At 40.7% G+C, this 18,560-nt stretch overlaps 1 protein-coding gene across 2 annotated transcripts in view; it reads right to left on the bottom strand.

Annotated features, from left to right (window-relative positions):
- SPOCK1 (SPARC (osteonectin), cwcv and kazal like domains proteoglycan 1) overlaps positions 1-18,560 on the bottom strand; it is a 412,787-nt gene that overhangs the window by 70,007 nt on the left and 324,220 nt on the right. For both annotated transcript variants that reach the window (XM_081185601.1, XM_081185602.1), the window contains exon 6: positions 10,764-10,878. In XM_081185601.1, the coding sequence (XP_081041727.1) occupies positions 10,764-10,878 (115 nt within the window). The remainder of the gene's footprint in view (positions 1-10,763; positions 10,879-18,560) is intronic.

The following is an 18,560-nucleotide window of genomic DNA, read 5'->3' on the forward strand; positions in this document are numbered from 1 at the left end:
CATGAAGTCAAATTGTGCCCCCAAACTGGCATTCTATTATTTTAATATTCAAATCTTCCAGTGTTGAGATGAGCTGGCATCAAAATATCATCATTATGAGAGAACATAGGAGTAACTCACTGATCAGTCAACTCCTAAGCTGTACAGAATTTGTTATCTCCAATTATGTGAGTTGAAGCAGTTGTAATGTGAACAGATGCTGAGCCATAAAAAGTATACATGCAGCATAAATTATTTTTAAAGTTACAAAACTTACGATTTTAAAATTTATCATATCACAGTGTTATGCTTTGCTTTAATAAAATCTGTTCTAAATAGTCTTTCTGCTCAGGTCTCTACCATCATATTGGTTCGATTACAATAATCGCTGGCCAGGGCATAAGGCCATGACACCTTCCCAAGGACATTCTAGGAACTGTGACAACTGGGAATCACAGCTGTCCTTATATATAACCTCTGTGTTGTTGTTTATCAGGACACATGCACATTCTTCTAAAATATCTGATAACATCCTAGCAGCAATACCACTGTTCTCAGGTATGTGATATATACTGTCTTTCATATACAGTCTGCCAAGAGCCATGGGCCCAGCCAAGAGTTAGAACTGAAGAGCAAGTCAGAGCAAGCGGACAACTCAGGAGACATATCAGAACTGTAGGAAAAATCAGGAGACAGAATCAAAGAGGAGTCATCACTTAAGAATAACCAAGGCTCAGGAAGACCTTGTTGCTCAAATAAAGCTCAATTGAAACAGAAAAAAGGCTTCATACTCCTTGCTACTACTTCCATTGATCAGCAGAGTCATTGAGAAGACTGTCACCTGCAGTTTAACCCGGCAGTGTTTTTCCTTTTCCTTTTCAGAATCACAGTTCAGGGGAGCTTACAGGAAACTGGATCATCTGAAGGATTTGAACACACAATCTCCAATCTTTTACCAATAAGTCAAGTAAGTGCCTAGTGTTCCTTTGGAAGGGAGACACAATCAACCCTGCCTCTTTGCAAGTGTATCTCTAGGAACACATAACTTAATACACACCACATTTTTGCATTCCCACTTTTTGCTTGTAAAACCTTCTACAATGTACCCTTGAAGAAAGCAATTGTGAAGCGATTCTGGGAGGTATGGTAGGGACCATTTTTCATAGAAGCAAAGGAGAACCCAGATTTGCCACTGAGTGTACACTCAACATGGAGTCAGAGCCAGTCAATGCTCTTTGAGCAGTGTGTACCTATAGTATGATAATGTATTTCCTAGAGCAGATTTGCCACATTCCGAACATTTTATGCAACATGCAACATGTGAAGTGATACTAATAGTCAGGTTTGTTTTAATTATGAAAGCTTGTACTCTGAAATTAATCTTCAATAATAATCTGAGCCCAATCTAAATATTATGGGCAGGAATCAACGAACTAGTCCTACTATCTAAAACCTGCTTACAGATTTCCACCAGTGCAGCAAGACTTCTCCCCTCTCCTCCCCCTGAGTGGCCTCACTCCCCCTGAAATTGGTTCAGAGAGGTCTGGAGAACCCCTAGAGCATTATTATTATTATTATTATTATTATTATTATTATTATTATTATTATTATTATTATTATTATTATTTCATTGGTTCCTAAATTCACATTGCTCTGAATTTCATGTTTTCTAGTCCCCCACCCAAACCATGCATACTGAAAATGTATAGAGTGGTACCTCGGGTTAAGAACTTAATTCGTTCTGGAGGTCCGTTCTTAACCTGAAACTGTTCTTAACCTGAGGTACCACTTTAGCTAATGGGGCCTCCCACTGCCGCTGCCATGCCATGGCCACGCGATTTCTGTTCCCATCCTGAAGCAAAGTTCTTAACCCGAGGTACTATTTCTGGGTTAGCGGAGTCTGTAACCTGAAGCGTCTGTAACCCGAGGTACCACTGTATTAATGAAAAGTGCCCACAAAATACATATATACCAGGCAAAATTGCAGTACACAGGCTTTTACCCCAAATACTGGGGGGAGGGGGGAGAGAGAGAGAATGGAGAAAAACCCAGACTGACAGGTTTGTGCACCCCTAGTCTAGTCTTACATAAGTGTTTTATAACTTACTGTGAATACCTTTGAGACAGTTCAATATACAAAATAGCCCCTGAAAAGTACACTTTGGCTCTCTATTTCATCTTTTTGTAAAAGACAATCTCGTTCATACCAAGTGAAACAGCTCCTTTGATGGGCTGTTGAAAGTAAACAAACCTATTTTAATTTATTTTCTTTTTGTAAAGTATTAATATCCCCTCTGGGAAAAACAGCATTACAAAGAGCAGGATCAATTCCAGGTTTATGCTTCGAAATGCAATAAAGCTTATTAGGCAGCCAGTGTTCCAGAATAAAACACATACAATGGCACATACTTAGAGAAAGAGCATTTAAAGCATTTGTTTTCAAATTAACATTATGATCTGCCAACAATTTGGTATAATATCGGTGAGTGCCGCATCAGGCACAGACAAAGTTACAGCTGCATGAAGAGCATTAATAATGTGCTGGAATTGGGAACCATTTTTTATAAAATGTACCCCACTGAAGCTATAAGAATTTCCGAGACCTTGAGCTTCATTCTTGGGTCTTTGCAGAGTCTCTAACAATTATGTTCAAATGTGAGCCAAAATAGTAAAAAAGTGAGGTAAAGAGAAAATTGGAAAGCCATGAACAGCCCACATATGCCAAAACAGTATAATAGAAGGGCCGCTGTTTAAATCTGTAGGGTGTCATTTGAAGATATGACTCAAATACATTATTAATAGGAGCTTTTAGGGAGGCTTTAGGGCAAAATCTCCAAAACTCATGGGGAAAGTTGGGTGGGGACCTTCAGTTAAGAGGTTTTGTGGCATTTCGAGGTGAAAGACAGGTGGCTGCCATAACACTCATGTTACTGAGTCATACTGATTATTAAAGCTCTTTTGATTTAAAACTGTGGTCCAAGCACTGGCTGTTCAGAAATTTGCTTTACAGTTCTTCACTACAATAATGGTATTGAAAGGGGAATTAGCTTGAGTTGGTGTAGGTTACTTGAATGTATAGATTCTTGAAGGCTCCTCTTCCTCCTTTCTATAATTCCTTCTTAAAAAAAGAAAGATAAAGCTGTTGTTCTAGGGGCTGTCAAAGTTTTCTGAGCAGAAGTCCTAAAGGTTTATGTCATCCTGCAGTATTCAGGCTCATGACATTTCGATTTCACGTCTGGGAAATTTTTTCTCTCTTGGTTCTGAAATACAGCACAACTACTTACTATATTCTGATGGATGTTAGGTAAATAATGCTGATTAAAGAAATTCCATTGAAATTGAATGGAAATGAGTTAACTGTCATTGATTAGCTCATAAAATGTAGCTGACTTGTTACTCAGTAGAGGAGAAGACAGGTAGTTGAGCACAAACAATAGGATAGTCACTCCACCGTGAACAGGATGTGCACTTTAGTGTGTAACATTTAGAGGGGAAGTCGTCAATATAAGCTGTATCTGCATTATTCTACAATGACTGGACTTTCAGAAAGGAAGTTGGAAGATCGGTATGCCATATACCTGTATGGCCCAAATGCTTATTTCCCCCCATTTTCCTGATATGAATTAAAACAGGAAGGGGCTGGACTGGGCCTACCTTTAGGCAGAGTAAGGAACCATCTCAGACAGTAGATCATAGAATCATAGAATCATAGAGTTGGAAGAGACCCACAAGGGCCATCGAGTCCAACCCCCTGCCAAGCAGGAGTCCACCCCCCTGCCAAGCAGGATGCTAGGTGGCAAGCACTGCCCTCTGAATGTTGTTCCTGAACCCCCTGGATGTACTCTTTTGTCAGAGGACAGAGCTGTATGTATCACATGGCCTGTCCTGCACCCCCATAACTGGTGCCCTCAGGTGCAATGGAGGAAACTGCCCCATTGCCACTTACTGCTGTTGCTGTAGTCACATAAATGTTATGTCGTAAAGACCGCTGTTGCTGAATTATTGCATATATCCATGGACAAATGAAATACACACAGAAACTGGTATTTTAAAAAAGTATAGTATAATACCACCTAGACACGCTAAAGAACGCAAAGTTAGAAAGACATAGGAAGTACTGTTATAGGTTAGTCTGGTGACAGAGGTTACAGAAGGGCATAAAAACAGATTGTCGAGTACACTGACTGCCATTTTAAAATTCAGCACTTGCCAAGGTATATTCCTTTGGGATTGCCAGCTGTTTCTTCTTTAAGGGTCATCCTTAATTTACAGTATTGCCCCTTCTTGTATTATACGCTAACTTTATGGAACTGAAATGTCACTTATTTAAGAGCTTGAGAGAGCTTTAAAAAAAGAAGTTTTGCCTAGTGCCTCAAACTGAAGTTGTGATAACAATAGATGCTTGTGAAATTTATTGTAATACACATTCTGTTCCCCTTCTGATAAAAGGTTGTGAGAAACAAAAGAAAATGAAAACAGCAAAACTACAACTGTAGCTTTGTACTTGTGCCAATTACAATTGTGCCAATTTTATAGCCTTACAAAACAAACATACCAATGGCAAATTAAGTTATTCTGATGCTTAATTGCTATTACAGTAGTTCAACAGAAGCTGCAACACTGCCAGTAAGAGACTTATTCAGTGATGCTCATCTGCTTCCCTCCAGTGGCACGTGAAGAACTCTCTAGAACTCTCATTTTTCCATAATGGCAGAAGACTTAGAGACACAAATATGATAAGGTGGGCCCTGGATCTGCAAAGCCTGAGGAGTCTTTGCTCAGCACTCTAATCTCCAGATTACTGCAACATGCTCTATGTGGGGTTGAGGACATTCCAAAAACTTCAGGTAGTGCATAATTCTTCTGTAAGGATGCTGACTAGCACACCTGTGTGGAATCATGTTACATTTATTTTGATATATCTGCATTGGCTGGCTAAATGCTACTGGGCTCAATTTAAGAAGGTCACATTAGTTTGGGATCTGATGCAACACCTTCCCCTATCTGGATCTGAGATCAGCAGAAGGGGCATTTCTCTTCTCACCAGCAGGGATTGTCCCTTATGTGGTTGCACAGAACAGGGCCTTCTCTGTAGTGACTCTAGCTGTGGAATTCCTTCTTCCTGGGCTTCTGACAATGCATCAAGACACATCTGTCCATCTGGCTTTTGATGAAAACTGGTTAGAATGTCCAGTGTTGTGAAGGTTGTGGATTTTAAGCTCCATTTTATGTTTGCTGCTATATCTTGCAGTGTTGTTTCAATAATTTGTTTAACTTTTTTTTTCAGTTGGTGTCTCATTATCATCTTGTTAATTGCCCTGGGATCCATTTGGTTGAAGGGCAATTTCAAAAGTTTAATAAATGAATGAATACCAAATCAGAGCAACCAAGGAACTTTGGACCAGCTCCATAATATTTACTGTCATTCATGAGATACCCTGCCCCATTCCATTTTCTCTCTCTGCAACACACTGTGGTGCTGATTTGTGGGTAGATAGGGAGGCAAGTACTGCTCTGTGATTAACTCTCTCTTAGCACATAGGCTTGGACTAGAACCTCTCCAACACTATTAAATGACCACAGACTCTTGCTTTAAACTTCAGTATTCATTCCCTTGACTTGCTGAAATATTTCCTGTACTGAATTTGTTGCAGGAAGCAGGGGCATACTGTCTGAAAGGGCAGCTAACAAGAGCTGATTACAAATAAAACTTTATCTTTCAACAGCTGAGTTGGAAATGGTCACCAAAACAGACTGTAAGACCTGGTGCTGCTGTTAATAATGAAGCACAGATCCCATGTTTTGATGAACTTCAAAGTTTGTGTGCCACAAGCAGGCAGGCAGGCAGGCAGGCAGGCAGAGAATGTGGATTAAACATTTGCTTTCACTTTAAAAATATGCCATTTGTAATACAGCATCACTATGAGGGTTTTGCTTCTTGGAGAACTGAGCAAAATCCAATTTTCAAAACACAGGGACCAAAGAATACAATTTGCTTGTCTCTTCAAAGATTTTACTGCAGAATACCAGACAATGCAGAGAGCATATATCATTACAGTGACAAATCGTCCTTTAATTTTCCTTCTTACCATCTTATAATTCAAATGAAATGATTATTATGATGTGAATGCCTTAGTGATACTGGGTGCTGATGTTAACAGGGAGCTATTATTAAAGAAATTATTAGTCCAGTTTACCCTTCTTCAGACCAGAACTGTAATCAATCAGGCACTGCAGCTAATACACTTCCATTCAACTCAATGGGGCTTGCAAAATAGATCCTGAAAGAGACCCATGAAAGATGTGCAGCATAATTTTTACAAATTTAGCTCCAATCAAATCATTCATAGTATGGGTCTCTGCAGCTAAATCAGGCCAGTGCTATATAATCTTGTCTCATACAGGGCATACTGGTTTCCTTACTCCCAGGAAAGCTGCAGACTAAATGAATGAGCTACACCAAATTTCCTGCACCACACATCAAATGTTAGCAGTAGTGGCCTGCAATGGTACTGTCCAAGGTCCTGTTTCTCCATTCCTGTCATCCCCTGGCATGCAACAGGAAGCGCTTGTGGATCCCAGGTGTTCCATGTCAGGTTCATGGTGTCCTTGCCAGCTCTGCAGCACCATCAGCACTAGACTTGGTATGGCCAAGGTGCCATACCACAAGTTGCGATGGTGGATCCGTTCAGATTCTAAATAAGGATGCCAAATCCAGCTGCCACTTCCCACCAGAGCCACTGACCTCTCATCAAGGTGAAAGTGGAATGTGCTTGACTGATTGGAGGACAGAGAAGGGTATGTAAGTGTGTATAGAAACTAGCCTACTGTACAAAGGTAGGATTCACATTCTTTCCTATGCCCACTTTTGCCTCTGTTGCTGCCCCACTGGCCTGCGGCCATGGGAAGGTGGCCATCAGGCTGTTTTGCACCCCTAAGTTTGAAGCTCTGATTCTCTGATCTGAGTCTCCATGGAGATGCTCTAAGTTACTAAAAGCAATGTTTTATTTCAAAGCACACCTGTCAGGCTCCATTTGCCTTGCTGGGAGTTGTGCTAGCTGCTTTCCTATAGTGGGATCTCTTGCCACTAGAAAAACACATGAATTAAGAAGCCACATGGGCTGGATAAAATTGCACAATAGAATTTTGAGTAGAAGGGAAAGATCTGTAAGATGGTGGTTGCTTAAATCGCAAACATTTTCCAATAATATCATCTGAGATCCCACCTCAGGTAAGCCACAGCGATACTGCTCTCTGTGTTTATCATTCACATGGCATTTTTTGGTTGTTTTTTTTTTTAAAAGACTAATCTAATAGCACCCTGGAGATAAAATGTTTCTTTATACCTTTAACTTAGAATCATAATTGTGCTCAACTAAGTGAACATATGTGGAACAAAGTGGAAGCCTGGAAATTAGAAGTTTAAAATTACATATATTTAACTCATATAAATGGATTAAGAAAGCTTATGCAGCAGTTTGGTGAGGCATGCTTCCATTTTGCTCAGAACTCTGGCACTGTAATTCTGTTCAGTAGTTTCCCACTAACATCCCTCTATTGAAGCACCAGTTTCAGCACTGCCTTCTTTTATTTCTGCTTAGCAATATGGTCATGTCTGAATAGATTTCACAAATTCAGCTTCTCATAAGTGATGGAAATACTGCATCACCTGTCAGCAAATTTCAGTTAAAGGAATTTTGTACCTGACACTCTTATTGAGAAAATAAATTAATCTCTGAGAGACTTTCTATTTACATTACCTCAGCACAAACTGGACCTTGCTAATTACATAACAGAACTGCAGGCAGGACACCAAATTGCTAGCTTTATAGGGAGAGACATTATAAAATATTCTGTGCATAAGTGGGTGGGTGGGTGTGATCAGGGAGATACTGCGAGTGGGCAGAGGCTAGGTCTCAAAGGCAATGTTAGAGGTGCAGGAATAGCACAACCACCAGCAATAACCTCATCAAGTTTTTTTTTTTTATCCCAGCAGTTTTGGCCAGAGAAATATATCCTCCATGAGCAGACCATTGGTCCATCTAGCTCAATATTGTCTGCACTGACTGGCAGTGGTTCTACAGTGTTTCAGGCAGTTGTGTTTCCCAGCTTTATCTATGGATGCCATAGATTTAATATGGGACACTCTGCACGCAAAGCAGATACTCCATCACTGAGGCCTTCTGGCCCTTCTCAAAGATAAGGATGCTCGTTACAGTTCTTACTGCCACAGTTCTTAGTTATTCAAAAGAAGCAGCCATCTGCTTTCCCTAGCCAGCAGAGGCAGCAATATTGATCTGTGTGGGCACCTCCATTGCAAGAGGTGGGTGTAGCAGGAGAAAAAGCCTCATAGCAGTGGCATTGCTGTTGCTTACTGGAAGAAGGGAGAGCGAGGCAGAGCTGAGGTTGGGGCTGTGTGAGCATAGTAGTAGGAGTCTTGGATTGGTGCCACTCACTGTTTCACCATCTCCATTCTGGTAGGGAGCCACAACAGTGCTGCTGGGAGGCTATTCCTGTAGCTCCATCCCACTAGCCAATCTGCTTCTGGTTATTGCTGCCTACCTTGGTTGCCAGAAGAAGAAAACCCGACACCTTTGTGAGATGGCTGAGATAAGCAACACCCTTGTATTGTGATTGGCAAGAAAGAGGCAGGACCCAGTCTTGGAATATTACTAGGCCATAACTTTAATTATTGACAGGCATCGGTGCATCCACAGAACACATTGGTTGTAGTGGGAGTGGAAAGAAGGCCCTCATTTCTACCACTAATCTTAGAACTGGACTGCATAGGGTTGTCCTCCTTCAAGTACCTGGAAAACGTGGTGGGTGTGGATTTTGACACCTGCATTGGCCACAGGCCACATAAGAGAGCAGTACAGTGATTGGAAAAATGGGTAGATCAGTTACACACATGCACTAATTGTGAGAGTAACATACAGGATGGTCATTAAGAGAATCAACTCCAAAATAATTATTGTCTCAATCACTTGAGAAGTTGTGTTTCCAGAAAGAGAGTGAACACATCACAATGTGCTCTGCACAGCAGAATTAACTAATCAGAGATTCAAGCAAAACAAAAGCTTGCTCTGCTGAATACGTACATCCTGTCAAATTGCATTTATCAACCTAACGGTTATTAGAATTTATTCTGTTATGTGAATGAAATTGTGAGCTTAAAATGTCACTGGAGATTTATTAATATGATACAGCCTCTGATAAGGGCATGTGAAAGGGCATAGAGAGAGCAGATAATGTGAGGCAGTGGGTGTGCATGTGTATTTGTTTAAGAGAAGAAAAAAAGAAAATAAAAATGTGGCAATTTATCAGTGAGTTTTCCCCCCAAAACCATCCCAGCCACATCAGGGATTACTAAACACATGTGTAATATTGGGTGACCATACCATGGAAAATGCTTTCTCAAAATTTGATAAAATGTGGTAAGCAGGGGAAATAATGATGCATTCTTTAAGAGGAGCAGCCAAATTAAATGCTGTTATTTAGAACAATAGCTGCAGCATAATAGCATCTTCCTTGGGTCTAAAAGACAATAAAAAAATAATACAATAAAGATATCCTTTTAGATATAGGTTGCTTTTCTACAATTTTCAGGGCGCAATTTAGAATCTTGGAAAATCAGGGTTCTGAATCACACAAGGAACCTACATGAGTAGAAAAATCTCCCTACCCAGAAGTTATTCTTTGAACTAATGTAAGGCAAAGGGGCAATGATAGGTCATTCGCCAGTGTGCTCATCCTCACAAACCCTCATCATGTTAATGATTCGGAAACCTAAACAGGGCTGGCATGTGTCCTCATTGGGCTCATTAGTGACATGAGAGAGGAAAACCAGAAGCCATTGGTGGAGGTGGCAATAAGTGAAGGCTTAGGATAGACATGGACACTCTGTTTTCTTCTATTCCACTAGCTGGGAATGCTGCAATGGTCTTTGGGCTAGCCACTCTGCTGATTGCCCAGTTAGCATTTTTTAACACACCTGTTGATGGCATCTCGCAAAGTGAGAAACACTGAATGTTTGAGAAACAAGAAGTGTTCTTAGAACTCATGCAGAACAGTAGTCCTAACCCTTAGTAGACTCAGGGGCTGCCTTTAGCTGAAACATGCATTTGGTGACCCACTTCCTAATTTTCAAACATTTATTTGCTTGGTGATAGTGCTGCAACCCACTTTCAGACTGCAATCTTATACTACAGAACTTATGTGAGAGTAAGCTCCACATTGAACTTAATAGGACTTTCTTCTAGACATGTATAGGATTTCGCTGCATAGCATGTCCCAAAACACCAGTCAAAGACAAATGCTCTAAAAAAGTCAGAAAATTTCTGCAGAGGGTTCTACCAATAGGAAGTTGCATTTTCTCTCTCCACAGCCCAACCCCTGGTTCCCACACTGATGAAGCTGTTACACACATTCCTGCCACGTTCTTCTGATGCACTACCCTTCACATGAACTTGCAGTAGCATTTTAATTCAACTGCAAGGCTCCAGTGACCCATTCAGTATTTGGAAATCACTCATCTAGGATTCCAGAATGCTTGGGCTAGAGGCTTTTTCCACGTTCTTCACAAGTTATAACAAAAGAGCCCCAGGACTTGTAATTCTATTGCCACCACACAGATTGCATTCCAACAGCCATATGCTTGAAAATAAGTCTCGCCAAACTCAGTGGATCTCTCTTCAGAGTAAATATGGATTGGACCGGACAGCCTACCAACAGCAAAAGTAATTAGAAAGACATTTCATATCAAAGTCAACAGATCAACTCACCAGTTTTCTCGGCCTTGTGCTTTAGACTTTCCTGTCCTGGAAGGCATGGGCAAGGCCCTTCACAGCGAGCTGCAATGTTTTTGCCAGATGTGCATGCATGAAACTCCAACTTGCACTGTAATTGCAACAGAAACAAAACAAGGGCCTTTCATTTCAGGTAAAACAATTGTGGAGGGGGGGAGGAAGAGAGAGAAATTACACATTGCCAAATAGTTAGGACCTTTGAGGTGGCAGTTGTTTCCTAAAGAGCTTATTTCCCAAAGAATATCCATGTGCCTGGCCAATCACTGTACTTCACTGGTATTCCTTCTCCCTCTTCATGGTATGGCAGAATTCCAGTTTTGAGTGTTTGTTCAATAAACGAAAAATATTTTGCTTTAATATGTTGTGTTAAGGGCTTTCCGTCTTTACACAGGCTCCAAAATGTCAGGAAATTACAACTGCTAAGCTGCAGGTGTGTAATTTAGGCGAGATTGATATGGTATGGTATTCTATAGTTCTGTAGTTAGTTCCATCTTCACCACAACCTTTGCGTTACAAGTGCAATTAGTACAATGTTGGTGTCCATGCCCTACAACCACTCTAGCCAATTTCTGCACATTCTATAGTTATTGAAGGTGCAGGAGAAGGCCTGAATTTGCAGGGTGGGTGGTGGCCAGCACTGGTAAGGCTGGTCTTTAAAAGTTGGAATGGAGAACAAAGAAATTCAGCAGATACAGCACAGTGTTACCACCTAAAACTTTTCCTTTTTTTGTGAAGACTCCTCAGGGCCTTTAAGCTGCCTGTTAGAAATCCCACCACTGTGCACCTTAAAGACATTTCCTCTTCCTCCATGCCTCGCAAACTATTTTTACTCATCTCTTGTGATTTCTTCTCCCTGTCCTTTCACACCTAACATCTCACCTCTTGGCTGACCTGACCTGTAAGCTCTTCAAGAGTGAGGCCTATTCTATGAGAATCTTGTACTTCAGAGGCTAAGATTGGCCCAAAACTGCTGCTTAGCAACAATGGAATAACAGGTCCATTGACTAACATTGGCCAGGAAAAAGCATTTTTAATAACAATTAATATTACAGAACTCATAGGTGAAAGCAAATACTAGGCTTTCCTTTTGACCTAAATCAGCAGCCCATTTTCCAAAGCACACAGTGCAAGGGAAGAAATCTTTATGGAGAACAACCACGGCAAATGCTGTAGAAGAAAAACACCCTTTAACTCATTCAGAATAAGCCATTTCTTATATTTTCTACCCCAAATTTGTAACGGAGAGTCCTCAAATCTTTATTTCTTGTACTGGCAAGTTTCAAATCTATTTGTTGAGACATTTTTAAACTAAAAAAATTGTAGAACCTACTGCCCCCTGATTTTTCATTATACTGATGGAATGCATTAACCCTTAACAACAAAACCTAAAATAAAATAAATAAATTGAAACAAAATACACTGTTATATATATCTCTTCTCCTTTTCCCCAGTCCTTTTTATGGCTTTCTCACACCCACAAAGTATAATTTATTAACCGACCCAAATATGCCTGTCACTCACTCTCACTTCATCCAACATTCCATTCAATACCTTCCACTTAATCTTCCCTCACAACAGGTTTATGCTGAGCATATGCAAAAGGCACTCTGACTAACATATGTGGCAAAAAAGCCCTTTTAATAAAAGCCACTAACAGGTTATACTATTAGGCAAAAACCAAAACAAAACACATGCTAGCCAATCGTCTTGACCTAACACAACAAGCCTAATATAAAAACTGAAGATTGGGGGCAATGAATAAGTCAGGATGATGATTAGAACAAAAGTAGAGGAAGACTTGGTCTGAGCCTAATATAACAGCATTAGGACTCCTTCATGAGCAGAAACACTGTACTTCTACTATCCATATCTTCAAAGTGTAATCCAGTTTGTGGTAATAAAAAATACTGCCTTACTTGGAAGATAATCCAAATTGAGTCTAACAACACAATCCTATGCATATCCATTCAGACGTAGTCCTAAGGAGTTAAATGAAACTTATTCCTAGGCAAGTATGCATAGGATTTCAGGCTTAGATTATTACAACTCAATCCTATGTTTACTCAGAAATAAGTTCCACGGTGTTCAGTGTGGCTTACCTCAAGCTAATATGCATAGGGTTGTGCTGTTAGTTATTGCTCTGGTTTGATTTTTTAAAAAAAGAATAAAGTCAATTTCTGATCCTATAAATTGTTTTGAATGATTTACAGAGTTGTTTTTATGGATTTTTACTGTTTTATTTTTATTTTTTAAAAGAAAGGAACACAAGCAGAGTATAAATCTTATGAAATACATAAATAGGTGTGATGATTCCATTGAGGAGATATTCTTTTTTGTGCAAAATTTAAAAGGTTACAACCTGTTATTTTTACAGACTGGTGACACTGGAAGAGAGCTCATCAGTGATCCAGTGTTTCAACGCAGCATACTGTAGATTTAGTACTGGATGCTCCTGAAAGTTAAAACGGTATATAAAGCATAACAATAATCTACTCTTGAGCATGGCTGATTGATTAGAGCACAGATCAGCACTGAGCTGAAATATTTGGTGTAAGGTGGAGATATTGGATATAAAAAACACCCCTTGCCAAACTCAACTATGCCCTGCCTATTTAGTCTGTAAATAACTAAAGTACCACCAGTGCTATTCCTTTTCAAGCAGTGGTATTTGCTTGTTTGTATTTACACATTCTTGATAATAAAATTCAGCTGAGCAGAGGATATATGTTTGAGAGATGCCTTTTGTTTTATCATATTCAGAGGAATTGAGTTCCTCACATGAAATAAATTTGTGTTTGCAAATAGAAAGGTAGAGTATTAAAATGCTTGGAAGACAGTAATAACAGTGCAATCCCATATAGGTATACTCAGAAGTCAGTCCTATTGTGTTCAGTCAGGCTTACTCCTTAGTACATGTGTTTAAGGATGCAGCCTTATTGATTTAAATTGGGGTTTAAGCATCCATTTAAGCATGCTTAGGACAGCAGCCCAAGAATCATGGCAAGGTTGGAAAGCAAGATGAACCAATCAGAAAACAGCAAGGCATATTCTGAACAATGACACAGTTCTTTTCTATTCTGCCACAACAAAAGAGCAGAGTGAATGGAATAGGATGTTGTTACAAGATAAATGCCTCCTACTTTGAAAATACCATCAGTAGCTTGGTTCTGCTTGTGTGTAGTTTTGCTAAGAGGGCTCAGTCTTCCCAGGCTTTAATCTAGCAGCAGGAGACCATTATCTTCTGACAACGTTTTGTACCAATGACATTATCTCCTGGGCGCTTTCTGAACTTCAGAAGACCCTGGTGATTGCATACTCCCTATGATATTCTGTCCTTCAGATTTAGAAAATTCACTGACACAGCCAGCTATCTGCTTGAGGCTTTGTTCAGGAGATACTTTCTGATATTTTGCTTGCCTGCATGGTTCTGACAAGTGTGGCTACAACAGAACCACACGCAACTACCCTAAAGTGGACATCACGGGGTATGCTGGAATCCACTCACAAGAAGAAGGATATTTGAATGTTAAAAATAACAAAGCTACTCAAGGCATTTTAAGAGGAAGACAAAGACATTCGGGGGGGGGGGGGAGAGAAAACAAGAAAAAAGATATAAAAGGTCAGGATAAAAACAAAACTTTTGTGGGAAGGATATAAACATGAGCCAATATATAACGGTCTTATTCAAGACTAATTGCATCAAAGGAGGAGAAATTTCAGCGAGGGAAGGATGAACTCTCCCGCCCCGGTTGAATTCCCCCCCTTCACTCCTCCCCTCTGTAATTAGACTTGAGAAAAATATTATAATGGTTTCAGAGGTAGTTTTAGGATGATGTAGTGGCACTGGGCACCTCACTGCAGTGGGTGCCACAAGAACGCTGTAGAAGGGAGCAAGAGGGACAAATTTTAGTGTCGCATAGGGTGCTGCTGAAATTTGAGAGCCTAAAGTCTGCCACTGATGTTTCCCTTTTTCAAGTCCAATTGCTGTAGCAGTGTGCATGGAGGAGAATTGTGTGTCAAGGCCCCGAGCCCTCCCCCATTTGTTGAGTAATAAAACACATGGACACCAGTATTTTAGGTTAATGGGCTAATGAAGGCCACAACTTTATTGGTTACAGAATGGGACTGGTATTGGCTTAGGCACTAGAATTGAACTGACTATATCCGATTCCTGCCTGCCGTGCAGGTAGTCCAGTAAGGGTCAACCACCAGTAGAGGGAGCCCTGTTGATGTACATCAACTGAGAGCTCCCCCAGGGTCCCCGATGGGGTCATGGCATGGCCCTACCCATACCCGTGCTTCGGATGACAGCCGCACCCCCGGATCCCTTTAACAGAATACCCTTAAAGAGGAGGGGCAGGTGATGGTCACAACCTCCCCTCCCATGAACCACGTTTTAGAGACCTAAGCATTAAGCAGATCCGGGGAAGGAGGAACAAGAGGGAGATCCCCCGGCCATGTGGCTGCTTAAATAAGGTAAGCCACGCCCCACGGCCAACCGGATTGTTCAAATGGGGGCGTGATGCGGCTGGAACTCCCCTATGGCACTGACACGCCCCGCTGTACACGGTAATAGCATGTGACCTGCCTGCAACACCGCTCCACAGGGAAGTGGAGCGGCCTTGCTGCTGGATTACCATATTTTCCCGTGTATAAGACTAGGTTCTTTTCCTTTAAAAGAATGTCAAAAATAGGACGCGGGTGGTGCTGTGGGTAAAAGCCTCAGCGCCTAGGGCTTGCCGATCGAAAGGTCGGCAGTGCGAATCCCCGCGGCGGGGTGCGCTCCTGTTGCTCGGTCCCAGCGCCTGCCAACCTAGCAGTTCGAAAGCACTCTTAAGTGCAAGTAGATAAATAGGGACCGCTTACCAGCGGGAAGGTAAACGGCGTTTCCGTGTGCTGCGCTGGCTCGCCAGATGCGGCTTTGTCACGCTGGCCACGTGACCCGGAAGTGTCTCCGGACAGCGCTGGCCACCGGCCTCTTAAGTGAGATGGGCGCACAACCCTAGAGTCTGTCAAGACTGGCCCGTACGGGCAGGGGTACCTTTACCCCTCAACTAGAGCCAGGGCCTTCTCGGCTGCAGCTCCAACCTGGTGGAACGCTCTGTCACAAGAGACTAGGGCCCTGCGGGACCTGACATCCTTCCGCAGGGCCTGCAAGACAGAGTTGTTCCGCCAGGCCTTTGGTCAGGGCGCAGCCTGACTCCCTCCTCTGGCAACCTGCACAGAATTTTGTTTAATCGGTTGCCATCTATTTGATTTTAACTAATTTTTATAATGAAATATTTTTAGAATGTGTTATTATTTGATTGTTTATTTGACTGTTGTTAGCCGCCCTGAGCCCGGCTTGGCTGGGGAGGGCGGGATATAAATAAAATTTATTATTATTATTATTATTACCTTTACCTTTACCTTATACTCTAGGCCATCTCCCCCCATTTTCTTAAATTTGAGACCCCCAAAATAGGGAGCATCTTATAGATGGAAAAAGACGGTAATTCCCCCTTTCGCACCTGCCCTCTCCAGGAAGATCATCCTATGCCCATTATGTGGTTTTTTTTTTGGGGGGGAATGAAAATATCCACACCACTGCTGGGGGAGGGGGAGTTCATGTATGTGTAGTTGCAGTGTGTGTGCGTATTTCAGTGGTTGCAATAAGTGCACGTCTGGGAGTTTTATTGCAATGAGTCTGTGTGTGCATGGTTGCAGGGTATGTCTGATGCCAGTTGACAGATTCTGTGGTTTCAATGTGCCCAATGGCCCCAAAATGTTGACAACCCCTATTTTACAACTTAAGAAGAAAACGGGCAGAATAATTCTTGTTCTTTCCAATAGAACTCACGGCAATGTTTGAACAGAAACAGAAACAGCTAGCCATAGACCTCATACCAGTGTGATAGCTAACACGTCTTTGTCTGAAGTTCCATAATGATGCCGTACTTCTCCTATGGCACATTTCAATGGATAAATGCAATACTGCTTTAAGCTACATTTGTTCACAGTGATCCCCAAAGACCAAAGTGTTCCAAAACCATTTTACTACAAGAGGAAATCATCTGCTGTATTTGCTGCCAAATATAGATTGATACAATAAAATACATGTGGGGTGGGAGAACAATGACAGAAATCAGCCCTTGAAAATTCTGGTGCTAGGTTTAACAGTTGAGTCTGTGTGGCAAGTTGTTAGAGAGTGTATTTTGGCTAAAGTGGGCCCCTGAGATTCTTCCACCTTACATGTGTGATGATTTAATTTTCATTTGCAGAAAACCTACAGCAATGCATTTTGCATAAATATTCACATTTCAAGGGAAATATAAAGTAACACCATAAACATTTATTCCTCGCTATTTTATATTTCTCTCTTTTGTAGGACCCCAGCGGACTGCCATCATCTCCAAAAGAAGCCAGTAGCTGCTTCCTTTGAATGTGAATTCAGCTTAGTCTTTCCCTCTCTTGATAATGTCTCTAGGCCCATGGGGTCAAATTTGAATTTTATACTTTCCCTTGTCTACATTTTCATGTCTTAGGGTTGCCCAGAAGATTGCTGAGCATGATCAATAAAGGCTGTCAATCCTTTGAAACCATAGTGTAGGATTTCAATTCAATATTATTTAAGTTTCTCACCGTCTTCCTAAATGGCACGCCAACACAACTTCAAACTAAAAATGTTCTACAACATGCTTGTGTTTTATAGCATATGTCTTATTTAAATCTCACAAAAGAATGGTGTCAACATGCAACTTGTTTTATGGGTTTTTTCTGTTTCCTTTCAATATATTAGCTTCTTTCTGTGTGCTTAATATATCAGCAGCAAACGCTAATGATTTTTTAAAAAAAATTCTTTCTTTTACTCATTTGCTACATGAAAAAGCTGTGAAATTTTGAAACTACAGGATAGAGATGTTTGTCATCCTCCCCTAATCTTTCCTTCTTTTCTGTGTCTCTTAGCAGATAATTAGAATCAATTGGAATTCAGACATCCCTTTTAGAAAGAGATTTTGTTTACATGTATTTGAGCACTGTCTGCTAGAGTTCTATTGATGTTTCCATTATAAATCTTTCTCTTCTGATGTTTCTGGCTTAAATGGGGCTGGGGAAGATGCCATGGAATACATAGCTGCAAGAAACAATGCGGTTTCCTTGTTTTTAAAAAAATAATGCAGAAATTAAAAAACACTGATTTTTTTAACACTCTCTTGCAAATGGGAAATGTTTCTTTATAATTGCTGTACTGTTTTTCGCCATGTCAAGTTTACTACTTGAACTTGTGAAGACTACTTTTTAAAACATGAGAATGATGCATTATTTAAAGTACTGACAAATGTTTCACATGTTATATAGTTCTTTATTTATTTATTGCTGTTTCTGAACTCAGGTTTGAGGTGGCCAGCATGCTGCTTTAACTGCAATGTATATGTTTTTAGCATTTTAATGTATTTTAGCTATATTATGTAAAGAGCTTCAAAGACTTATTATTGAGTAAACAATGAATAATAAATATGCACGAGTCTTCCAAATGCTGCATTCTATTCCCATTTATTAAATATATTAAACTAGATTTACATCCACGTAACTAAAGGAGCATTCAGCCAGGGAACTCCATTGGGCTGGAATTGTCACTGTTCTAATTAAGAACACTGTTCTCTAGGTGAATATGCACCACTGCCATTAATATTAATAGGCATTAAATCTGGCAATGGTGGTCTGGCCAAGACCCCCTAATTAACATTCACAGTCTATTGTGTAAATATGTATTTAGCCATCTGGGAAATGCGG

This window comes from Podarcis bocagei, assembly GCF_964188305.1.
Source record: "Podarcis bocagei genome assembly, chromosome: 2".
NCBI lineage: Eukaryota > Metazoa > Chordata > Lepidosauria > Squamata > Lacertidae > Podarcis > Podarcis bocagei.